This window comes from Mercenaria mercenaria, unplaced genomic scaffold, assembly GCF_021730395.1.
Source record: "Mercenaria mercenaria strain notata unplaced genomic scaffold, MADL_Memer_1 contig_1993, whole genome shotgun sequence".
Lineage (NCBI taxonomy): Eukaryota > Metazoa > Mollusca > Bivalvia > Venerida > Veneridae > Mercenaria > Mercenaria mercenaria.
The window spans coordinates 36047-49002 of record NW_026460018.1 but is presented as its reverse complement, the minus strand read 5'-3'; the positions used below and the strand labels follow the sequence as shown (position 1 = coordinate 49002).

Genomic DNA, 12956 nt, shown 5'->3' with positions numbered 1-12956 from the left:
GATCCAGAACTGAAATGAAATACAATTGTATATATGGTGCAAGGAAAAGTCAGATCATCAAAGAAAAAGATCAGTACTGTATAGAAATTTCGTAAAAAAGTTTTAAAAGCACCATTGAGTAGATAACATAATTGTGGAAATTTCTGCGCCGATTAAGATTGGACGATCTTACCAAGATGCATGATGATATATTTTGAACATGCAAGTCAAAAACCAACCATACAGTATTTTTCCGCTTGCTACTGTTGGTACATTCATTAGTCATTTTAAAGGGACTGTGGATTTGACTAAATTCATAACAATGTCAAATACTTTGGTATTAGTTAACATATTTTACTGCTATACAGCCGAAATGAAGCTGACAATCTTGCTTTCGTAATGTGTTCATACAAAACTGTACTTTGACAAAATCTTGACAAATTTTGCAGACAAGATATATTTAGACTTCATGACAAATAGCTCTTGAAATCACAGCCCAAATTCAAACACCATCCCTTTACTAGACAGGTATGGATTCGTCGTGCGCTTAGTGATGTTCCTTAGAATACGGTTCTGTGTGTTTATGACGTAAGGCACAGGCCATTCACAATGCTTTTCTCTGCGCTTATACTTACGTAACGGAATTATTCGGCAGCGCGTAATATATAATATAGTAAATAGTACTGATACTAAACAGTGAAGTATTGCTATAGTGTTTGGCGCAGCTGACTGTTCCAAATGCGTTTACTGTTGTGTTCACTTTTCGTGTATGTTTGCGTCTGTTTGTTACATCTGGGTCAAAAATGTTTCACGTACCTACTTCACAATGACGGCCTATATGACCAGGATAACAGATGCAAGTGTAATTGTTCCCTTCATCAACACAAGTTGCTCCGTTTTTGCAAGGATTCGGAACACAATCACCTGTATCTTAGCATTTAAAAAGGTAAAATAAACATGAATTTGACAAAAACGCTGATACAGTAAGCACGAAAACCTTACAAAACAAATTTTAAAAAGAAAAGAAAAGAAAGATCACGTAAAATAATGCTGGATAGGCAGAATTAATTTTTTTTAAATATGAACAAATCGGAAAATTATATTTGAAACGCGAACATATCATGACAAAAATAACTGTTTTGTTCCTATGTCTTTTTGATTTGTCTTTGTCCGTTTTTAGTGTTCATAAACACAAAAGTGTTAAATGCGTTCTTGGAGCGCACTAGTTATTTCTTTTGTCTTTGTTCTTTTTACACTTCGAAAGGATTTACTTACCTATTTCACAGTCACGGCCGATGTAACCACGGTTACAGGTGCACGTATAATTGTTGACCTGATCAACACAAGTTGCGCCGTTTTGACAAGGATTGGGTCTGCAGTCGTCGATGTCTAAGAAATAAAGAGGGATAATAATTATTCATACAGTGATAAAAGCAGAATATAACAAGTAAGCACGATGAATTAGTATCCTTCGCCGAAAGAGTTTGCGGTGATGAATCATTTTGGCAAAAACAATATATCAGGAATAAAGTTAATGAAGTTACTAACAAGCAAATAATTTCAAATGTTAAGGTCAATTCAACAGAATACAAATGTTTTAAGTGTATATAATAAAATATCTTACGTTGATCTTGACTGGTGAAATTATTTTGAGCGGAATCTATTTTCTTAATAAGCTCTACGCTTTTAGAATTATTCGGAGTTATTTGAAATGTGAGATTGAAGTGCAACAAGAAAGAAATATTGTATTCGAGTAGTTTTAAACCAAGTGTCGCTGTTTAACATGCACATTGTAACTTTAAAGAAGATAGTACAATTAAGTAATTTGAAACGTTTGGGTGGGGAGATTGGGGTTACAACTTCACATTTTGATAAATATTCATGGAAGGTCTGAAAATTTTATAAGAAAAAAGGAATGGATGGGGAATGGGGTTTGGTGAGCGGGGAGTGCACAAAACTTCATATGGAAAAATAACAAAAGGAAAAAAATAAATGACGTGGACGGGATGGGTGGAATTATATTTTTTATTTTGTTGGGTTTAACGTCGCACCGACACATTTATAGGTCATATGGCGACTTTCCAGCTTTAATGGTGGAGGAAGACCCCAGGTGCCCCTCCGTACACCTGTGTAGAACCACCGACCTTCCGTAAGCCAGCTGGATGCCTTCCTCACATGAAAAATTCAACGCCCTGAGTGAGGATCGAACCCACATTAATGACGGGCAAGTAATTTGGAGTCAGCGACTTTAACCACTCGGCCACGGAGGCCCCGGCGTGGGTGGAAGGGGTGCATGTTGGGGATGACTGGGTCGAGAGGCGAGGTAGCGAAGGGTACAACTTTGCATGTTGATAAATATTCATGCAAGGCTTGAATAAGAAAAATAAAATAAAATAAAAGAAAGAATGAAAAAAGTATTTCTAGGATAGGGGAGAGGATGTGACCAGGACGGTGAGGTAATTGAGTGTGGGTGTACAACTTCACATGTTGAAAATAAATATTCATGGAAAAAATGAAAGAAGTTTTAATGAATTTCTAGAAAATTGTTAGTTAGTGCATTTTTAAACAATAAAATGGCAATTACAATTAGCTATTAAAGAGATTCTGACGAAATTGTGTGAACACTGCCATGTAATGGTGATCTAAATTCAATTTGAATTTCATAGTCCTAGATCAAATGTGTTACAAATTGTGAAACAGAAATTGCCATATTTATAATGCCCTAGTATATACTTCGCATTTCTAAGGGCAATCAGGTTTATACTTGACGGGTAGCATTCTACACACTTTCTAGATACAGCTCCGGGCAGACGGATGGACAACGCCAAAACTATATCCATCCGGCTTTGGCAGGACGCGAAATTTATTTAATTCTTCATCAGTACAGATAGAAATCGATCTGAACAGCGAATCAGAGTGATATATAGCATGTTACCACTAGACCATCGGTCCATCTTTGCCACGACGTCTGAGAATGTTATCAATTTCACAACTATGTAAGAACAGCATGGGCAATAGATATTTTTTTTGTTTTTTTATTTTATTGACCTTACTGTTGTTTTCATGCGAAGATTTAGTGTCCGCCTTAGGTATGAGCGTTTCTTATTCGAGTTCTGATCAAGGCCGAAATACTATCTGTGTGTTATAAACATTTGCTGTACAGATGTACTTTGTTTTGACGAATGTTTTTGTCATGAGGGCGCATTTAAATAACACCAAACTTTTTTCAGTTTTAATTCTGGAGGGATATTATTTCCGAATTCCATCACGGGTATTAGATAGGATCATTGGTATCCAATATGCTGAAATATTTCAATATCACAAGTCGTTTTTCAACATTAGCAATGACACGAAGTCAGCGACCCTAATCGATCCGCGACTGATATCATTGTCTGCACATTTGTATGTTATTGCTAAATGTGTAAACAGATGCGATTACTGCCATTGTTATGGTGAGTAAGGCTTTATTGTGGCAATACCTTTTTACAAAATGGAGTATCTGAAACCAAAACAAATGTATAAATATTACAGAAGACTATATTATCAATTAATTGTTTTTTAAAAGAAGCCTGCAATCATAATAAACATTCCTATTTGATTTAAACAATTTAATGGTATGTTTGACTATTTAATGTTAAGATTTTTCGAAGAAACAGGAAACAATAATATGAATATAATATGGCAGGACAATTTATACCTAATTTACAGTCGTTGCCTGTGAAACCAGACGTGCACAGACAGTATGCTCTTGGAGGTGTTGATCCAAAATCAACCAGACATTTCCCACCATGCTCACACGTGACTCCGCGGCACGGTGATATAACTGTAAAAAGTAAACTGACTGTATAGTATCCTTCTTTCCACTTGAAAAAGCATTAAGACTCGCGAACACTACAGAAAGTCAGTAAAAAAACAACTACATCAAAACAAATGTTTCTTACCTTCTTCCTGAGTGTCGTTTACTACATTGATTGTGTAGCATCTTTCCTCACCTTTTTTCCTGAGAAAAAATCGCAAATATCATTCACAACAAACTTTTAGAGAAAGGTCATTTTAGAAATAACGTTCCATTTATTCAAACTTTGAGGTCATCTAAAGAACATAAAAGAGTTCAGAGAATAAAGTTTCATTCATTCAAACTTTAACGTCATCACACGACAACATGAAAAAATTTCAGAGAATCAAAATTGAATATATATGGTATATTTGCAGTTCAGTGAATATCGACAAAATAACATGTCAAAAAGCAAAGATAAATATCAAACACGAAATGTCATAATTCAAAAACGCAACATCTACAAAACGAAGCTCATCTGCATACACGCGCTCGCGCGTGTACAAACTGTTTTATTATGATTTGTACTATTATTTCATACTACACTTGATATTAAATATCATTTGATGACTTCATTCAAATTAATCATAATAAAAATGTTTGAAGATAAACGATTGCATTACTAGGGTGTTTAATTATTACATATAGATAAAACCCTGTCGAGCTAAATTTCACCAGTGCATCTCTCAAAATATACATGTATCAAAATATAACAGTGTTAAAGTAGGCATATATCGTTATGCACGTTGTATATTCGTTCCATTACTAGAAGCTCTTCCACCTGATAAAGGCTTACATTAAAGAACTTTAGCGCTTAGTTGAAAAAAGGACATGATGTTAAATGTATAACAGATGTAAACAATTACATGTGAAACAGATGATGTTGTTTATATCCCACAGATAGGTAGAATATAACAGAACTTTAGCAAAATTTTCATTGTTGAAAACGAGCATAACTTTGAAAACATGTAAGCCAGAGTTATGAAACTAGACACCTGAGGTCAAATCATAATACCAAATAAGCATGGAGAATCTGAAAACATTTGGTCAAGTCAATCATATGTAACATGCAGACATGCAAAAATTTCTATGTTTAAAAGGGGTATATTTTTAACAAAATAAAACGTGAGTTATGTACCTAGCCCTAAGTGGTTACCTTATAATGCCGGAAAGATGTGAAAAGCTAAAAATCATTGGACAATGTAGTTTTGGAGAAACCAGCTTACATGCAAAATGTCTGTGACACCGTTGCCGACGAAATAATGAAAACAAAAGTTATACTTCTCAAGAAATAGTTGTGCTAAAGATATTTATTGATCTAAACATAGTTATTAATCAGGCGGTTCTACTGCAGGTATCAATGCGCTTACATTTTTTCCGCTGTCTCTCAAGAGTTAATATGCTTTATTATTGTACTTACGTTGAATTAAACATGCAAGTTAGGGTAGGCCACTTCTATTTTGCTGCCGCTCAAAACTGAATTGTAGTATATAGTTTTGTTATGTGGTTCCGTGAATAGTCGATAATCCAGACTAAAGTATTAATGGCTTTAAAATACAGAGTCGCTATGAAATCATGAGACTTATGTTTTGAACTCGCTTTTAGCTGTGTTATGTAAATTACCCTGGTAATGCTACTTGAAGACATAGTACATGCACGCCGTCGGCTGCCGGAGGAATATAAGATACATCTGTAATACATTCCGCGGCTTGTCGTATACCATAAAAGATATGTACGCCTTGAACTGGAATACGGCTGGTTTCAGTTAAAGCTGGACTGTAATATCATTGAAACAAAGATGCAAATATTTAGTTATGTGCTTCCTTATATTTTTTCGCTAATATCAAACTTGAATATCTAATTTTATGCAACAGTTGACGTAAATATAAACACACTTCTTTAAAGAAATTTATTTCATAAAAATCTAATGTTATCTGACATTTTTAGAATGAAATAGGATTACTATTTACCATCTGCCAACAAATCCAAAGTTATCTCCCGCGGTGACATGCATATCGATATGGCAAGCTTTGTTCACCACACACAGAACAGTTGAATCAGTTGTAATAGTTGGAGAAAGAAAATATGGTTTTGTCTGTAAAAGAAAGGGAGATGGATACATTGTATATACGTCCGTGAAAAAGTGAACATAAATATTAAAATATCTTAGTTCTTTAATGGGACTTTCACAGAAATGCACTGAATAAGGCTTTTCTGCTGGAGTTTTGCAGAACTTCTGTTGTTGTATTTTTCTTAGAAAAATGCCTCTGTTGGCTAATAGTATACATTCTTCGAATGTAGTAACAAAACTTTTTGATACTCTTAATCGTGTAAGATATAAACAAAGTTCTGAGAAAACCATAAGTTTTCCACGTTACTCAAATATATTATACTTTCAATTTATGAAAATGATCAAACTGTTATGTTATGTGTATTATGATATACTTAAATAACGCCCGTTTTATGTCAAACGTGTTCATTGGTGTTTATACAATCCTTTATAAATAATCATAGCTATTTGACCAAAAGGTTAGAATGCGACATAATCCCAGTAAAAGAGACTGAGAGGAATTAAGATACAGGCATTTCCGGCTACATACAGACGGTCTGTTTCTCTTTCATATGCAGCGTATAGCTCCAATGCACGAAAAGCCGCCTTTTCTGGAAAAAATCAGTGTTGGACTCCTAATTAGGCGGAAGACTCTCAAGATTATGTCATACATTTTCAGGTACCTGGACTGGGATTCAGACCTCTTGACTGACAGTCAAGTGTGCTAAAACTAGACTACCGCAGGTTTTAATAAAATGTAAAATCAGAAATGTAATACCTGGTCCGTCATTGCAATAGCTTTCCCTAAAACAAAGAGAAAGTTAGAAATTTGTTTAAAACTCATAAATACTCGCGTTTATTTAAATTAAGTAAGTTAAAATATTACACAGAAATGGTGATAATTTTATTCTCATCTAAAAATAAGTTTGAAACTTATTTGTAATGAAGCAGTTCATTTGCATAGCAATAAATAGAAAAAGTGGAAAACCACACGACATAAAATGAAATTGTTGCAGCTAGTTTTACTGCATCCTATATTCCAGGGTTAAACAGAACTCAACATATACACATGTTACAAGTACCGAAATAAAGTTTAGGAACACCCGCAGCTGTTTTCATACGGCGTTGAAGAGAAAAGTGGCATATAGTCCCAAGTTAAGAGAAAAGATTCACCCAAAACAATTGGCAGAAATTGACAACTTTAACTTAGAGACAGGAATTAAAACAACTTACTTGTCACTTCAATCATCACGCACATTTCGTCCTCGGTTTTACTGTAAAACAGAATAATTCAAGTTACCCACGATTATCAACTGCATAACAAAGTATCAAGTGGAATGATGGATGTTTGAATTTAACAAATGTCTAATGTTTGCTTGGCGAGAATTTATGTGTCCTACTTACAACTGACTACGGATAAAACTTAGCAACAAATTTATTTATAGTACATAGAAGTCATGCACAAAAGTTAAGGTTAGTCCTAGTTCTTAATTGTTTTTTAATAAAAATATTTGATAATTTTAACCTTATGTCTGTTTCAAATTACCCAACTCATATATCGACTGTGTGTTGACAACATACATTAGTGCCGTATAAATTTTTAAACTAATGCTTTTATAAGACAGCTACAAGTCTACTTTGCAGAGAGTTTGGTTTGAAGGTCAATTTTTAATCCGAAGGTAAGATAAAGCATTAAGTTACTGCCTTTATAAGTTCCTCGCCTAAGTAATTGAAATTTTTAAGACGGTCACTTTATTTTTCCTTTACATCTGCAATGAAAACGATTTTAGTTTATTGACCCTGTTAATCAGCTTACCTGTTCAAATTTGCTTGTAAACACAATTTGAAATTCCCAGCTGTAGTAGGCGTAGCAACTGTATAACCTTCAAACACTGTACTGGAATTGCCTAGTGCCTTTAACGATGGCGCCTCAACAAGACATAGGTCGTTATATCCAAGAGAAACAGTTGGCCTGAACATATCAATGCAGCTAAGAACGTTTTTATACATTTTTGATCCAGGTAATAATTGCTTTTTTTCGAAATATGTCAAAAACGTTAAAGGTTTATATGTGTCAATGATGTTAATCAATCTATAAAATATCTACGAAACTTTCACAGGGTAAAGTATATTAAATATAATAATTATGCAATATCTGATGTCAATATTATGCAGTATGCAAAGTCTATCCAGACTTATGTCACTCTTTTATATTTCGTGAAACAAATATATTTCCTTGTATAAGGTCGTGTAATTACTTTAGAGATGGATGTCTGAAAATACAAACTTAACATTATGATACATCTATGGACAAATTCATGTATATGTTCTTACGTTATTCCTGGTTTTGAAACTACCTGGAACGGTATCGAGCAGGACTTGTTTACAACGCATTTCAACTTTGTTGGCAGCGCTAAATCGCCAATAAACGTCTACAAAAATGACAGGATATGCAATTTATTTACTAATCTCTATCTTAGCCGACATTTTTAAGAATCGTTTGAAGTACTGAATGAAATCAATTAATAGGACTCATCAGTATGTACTTGTTATATCTTGATATGTGATTACATGTTATTGCAATTTGTTGTTTTTTTTCTAAACCTTCTTAATCAAATTAGGAAGCAAGCAGCATAAACCTAACAAGAACTCTATCTTTTTCAGACGAGCTATCATCCTTCAAAACCTTCATTTTAATTTGTCCGTCATATAATATGCTGAACAAGTAGATGATCAAGACCTGCTTGTTGAAAAATTGCGATATAATAAAGAATTATTTCGGATTATGTCAAATCAAAAAGATTAGGAAGTTTAGAGTACCTGAGTTTGGGCATTAGTCATTGGACTTAGAACTTCAGCTGTAACAAAACATTTTTAGGTAATTATGCTTTAAATGAAAAAAGAAACTTTTCAAACACAAACTCATAAATACTGTAACTAAAAAAAATGTACTTATAAATTTATGGAATAATCTTCAAACTGCGAAAAAATTTTGTATTAGAAGCATTGTGATGTTAAAACATGCCATGATAAAGAAATTATACGTAACAGCATCATGTAATGATATATGATAACTGCGACCAAGAGGTTACCTAAACTAATTAGTTTGCTGTACATATATAATTTCTATTTTGGCATTTTTTTTTAAATGATATATATTAAAAATATAGCAGACAACCTATATAATAATCTTTGAATCCAGGGTCAAACAGTTGTAAACAACAATTCAAAAACATAATTATGATAAAAAGTCATTCTACGTTATGTGCAAGGCCTTAAAACATGTAAATATTTAAGACCAAATTAGCTCAGTTTGATTCAGCAGTGACGTAAAACATATGTCAAAGTATGATGTCGTAATGATTTGATGATTTGACGCCATACAACCTTTAAACCCGTATAACTGCGTCAAAAAAAAAAACACAACAAATTTGATGTTCTGGTCATAAATAGTTTGCGACCTGTTAGATTTCTAGTTTATCAATATTATCTTTTAAACTGATAAAAAATAAACAAATAGAAACTTTCCGTTGGCTACTCAATTAATTGTAACAGTGTATTACCATAATGACGTAATGCGCTGAAAATGTACTACTGTTAAATGCAAACTGTATGCAAAACCTCACGTTTAAAGCAAATATCTGACATCTGCGTCAGAGAGTCGATTCTTTGGCTCAGTGGTTAAATCACTGGATTTCCATACGTGTGACGCGGGCTCGGATTCCACCAATAGGTGTTGGGATTTTTCAACAAAAAAATCATCCTCTTCAATTTCTGTTACGATTTGAAATGCGTAACGACAGGTTTATTTCTTAAATTAAATGCGTCTGGAATTACAGGTTCTCTTTAATTTTCACACCTTATCCGCTAAAATGATTTAATACGCTTATTGTGAACGATATTATCATGATGTAAATGCCGAAGCCCAGAATAAGTCACAGAAGGCAAAAGTTTGGTTAAGAATAAAGTGGCGAGACAGTTACCATGGTTACAGAATGTATTTGCATGATAAAAACAACAATGAGTGTTAAAACTTTCTTGCCTTGTGCTGATTTAATTGTGTTTAATATTATACTACGTACTGAAAACTTGTTGCATTGTGAAAATGATGTTTCATTACTACATATGTCCGGCAGTTATCATAATTATCTACGTTAGACATACTGTATCCCGATGCGTGAATGTGTAACACCACATTTTCTGTGCAAAGCTACCACTGGACAGGTGAAAGAATGCCATATAAACACATGGCAATGGCAAAATATAGAAATATAAAAATTTAACAAGAAGCAAAAAAAAAAAAAAAAAAAACACCTGATATTAAAAAGCTGGAATTAATTGAGAAGTCATACTGAAACCTTTTTCGCAATTAGTTCCTGAAAATCCCTTTGGACAGAAGCAAACAGGCCGGCTTGGATCATGACTATCACAGAAGCCTCCATTTGCGCAACTGAGAATCTGGCATCCTACCTTTCCTTTAGAATACATATCAATAGCTTGGTTTACACATTATTTAATTACTTCAAAATATGTTCTAAATAACTTGTTTGTGGCTGAAATATATTTAGTTCAGAATCTTATTAAGAATTTAATACAACATTATGGCCAACAAAATACGGAACAATACTGGAATGTTGACGGACTTTCATTGATAAAAAGTGATAACAGTGTTATTTTGTAAATGAAGTAAAATATCTAAATGGCATAAAAATGCGTTAATCCGTTAGGTAACGCTGAATTACACCATCTAATACACAAGACAATCAGTTAAGGGTCTTGTATTATAAAAAAATTGAAAATACTAGAAAGTATACAGAGAAGAAACCTAGCATGACGTATTACAGCATCCGTACATACAAACATATTTAATGAAAAAAATGCCGAAAATTGGTGTTATGTAATGGTTAAAGGGTCTGGCCTCCAGATCGTTCGACAACAAAATTATATTTTTAGATATCTGGAAATAAATGCTTAGTTTTATAAGAAGGCTTTAAAATTAATTATTGACAAACTTTATGTTGCAATAGCACATGAGAATTTGCCGTTTTTTCCACTTTTTACGATGACAATCGAAAAGCGTTTATAATGTATTTACTCAGGTAAACTGTCTCGATTATAATTACATGTATCTATATTTCGAAGTCATTATTCACTACTTTTGCGGTAGCACTATTGATTACGACCGCGGGAAATGTCTTTACTCCCACGTCGGTCAGGGGTTTGATTCCAGACGCGGTCATCTTTTTTTTCTCCTGATTTTGATTTAGAAACAAATACTTATCTTCTAATGTTCAATATATGACCAAACTTCAATTTGAAAGAAAACTTATCTTTTAGTCTAATCTGGAGGTCAGTGCCTGTAGATTTAGCAAACTGTGTACATACCAACTGTACTTGGATCTTTAACAATGATGTTAAAACATCGCCTTTCTCCCCCAACTGATGACCTTAAAATATAATATATTTCATAAAATAGTTTTACATTTAAATTCATCTTAAAGTTTCATAAACAAGACGTAAAACTTTAATAATGTAATACGTTTTAGTAATACCACGCATCAAACGCGAAGATGGGATAGGAAAAATAGCATAACTGTATTGGAAAAATTGGAATTACCCTTTTAAGCCAACAGATAAGCAGAAATGCCGTACAGTGCCTATGTTGCTGTTTACAATTGATACGTCGACAGTGCAGTTGCCGTTACTAGAATTTCCAGGTTTACAGTTGTCACATGAAGAAAACAGATGATAGTTAACAAAACCATCCGGCGGATGAGGGATGAATGTCACACTGAAATGCATTTTTGATTGTACTATAACTCGTCACTGAAATAAGAGCATCACTTTTGTATATACAAGAAATGCGTTTACATTTACGGTATGTTTATATGAACAAATTAGTGTTTTATCTCAATTTTCAATACAAAGAGTTGTAAGCTTCACTGGAGCTACACACAGACTGCCTGTTTTAACTACTGCCAGCACTGCTACTACTACTGCCACTACTGCTACCACACTATAACTACTACTACTAATAAAGTTAACTCTTCAACGAGCATTATTACTACAACCAAAGCTACAACAACCACTACTACATTTACTTCTTCCACTACCGTTAACTACCACTACTGCTACTACTGCTACAACCATTAACGTTACCACTACCACCACTACTACTATTACCACTACCGCTTCAACTAACACTACCACCACTTCCATTATCAACATCACTTCCACTAACGCTACCATTGCCACTATCACTACTGCTGACAACGACTACTAAACAGCTTCCACCACTGCTACTATTACCACTACCATTACCGCCAGAAATACCATTACCAACATTACAACCCCTCCCATTAATACTACTTCAAGTTCTATACTACAGTTATCAATACTACCACTTCTGCTACAGCTATCACTTAATCTACTATCACCATTGCTAGTTCCTCTACTATTAGCAGCACTATTTCTACTGCTATCACTACTACTACCACTAGTACTCTCACTAATACTACTACCACGACAACTAGTGCAACTACCTTCTATTGCAACTAACTTCTACTTTTGCAATTAATATCATTTCTACTTACTAATGTTCCCATTACAGCTATTATTACCACTTGTTATTTAGCATCATATTTCATTCTGTCAAGCATAGAAACAGTCATGAGACATACCATTCGTTTTCATTTTCGATACCAGGCGTCACGTGATAAAGCACGTGACAGGGACCTTCAGCCATACACTCAGCCTCAGTATTGGTAGGCATACTTGGTTCTATGAAATGTGGACGATCCTGTCAAATATCAGAAATATACGTCTATTTCTTGAACAAGACCTTACTCGATACAAATTTAGGGGAAACTGTATCTAAATAATATATATTTTGACATTAATTTGAATTAATTCTGTTGCATTTTGAAAAAATTAGTTCCTCACTTTAAGATTGTGTACTTTGAAGATACGAAAAAGGGCAGTAAAACATTACGTTTTTCGCTTGACCAAACACAGAAACCAACATTTCGTTCAACATTTTACAGTGAGAAATTCAAACTTTGAAAATCCTAATATGGCAGTATTAGAAGTATC

The 12956-nt window shown here is 33.8% G+C and overlaps 1 protein-coding gene across 1 annotated transcript in view; it reads right to left on the bottom strand.

Moving 5' to 3' along the window:
• Positions 1 to 795: 795 nt before the first annotated feature.
• Positions 796 to 12956, bottom strand: part of LOC128552062 (fibropellin-1-like) — a gene marked incomplete at both ends in the record, with an annotated part of 44631 nt that continues 32470 nt past the window's right edge. The window contains 15 exon segments of the mRNA XM_053533058.1: positions 796 to 909; positions 1255 to 1368; positions 3677 to 3802; positions 3921 to 3979; positions 5438 to 5590; positions 5785 to 5909; positions 6643 to 6668; positions 7098 to 7138; positions 7681 to 7836; positions 8199 to 8296; positions 8685 to 8722; positions 10223 to 10339; positions 11250 to 11311; positions 11482 to 11655; positions 12545 to 12663. Of these exon segments, the coding sequence (XP_053389033.1) occupies positions 796 to 909; positions 1255 to 1368; positions 3677 to 3802; positions 3921 to 3979; positions 5438 to 5590; positions 5785 to 5909; positions 6643 to 6668; positions 7098 to 7138; positions 7681 to 7836; positions 8199 to 8296; positions 8685 to 8722; positions 10223 to 10339; positions 11250 to 11311; positions 11482 to 11655; positions 12545 to 12663 (1522 nt within the window).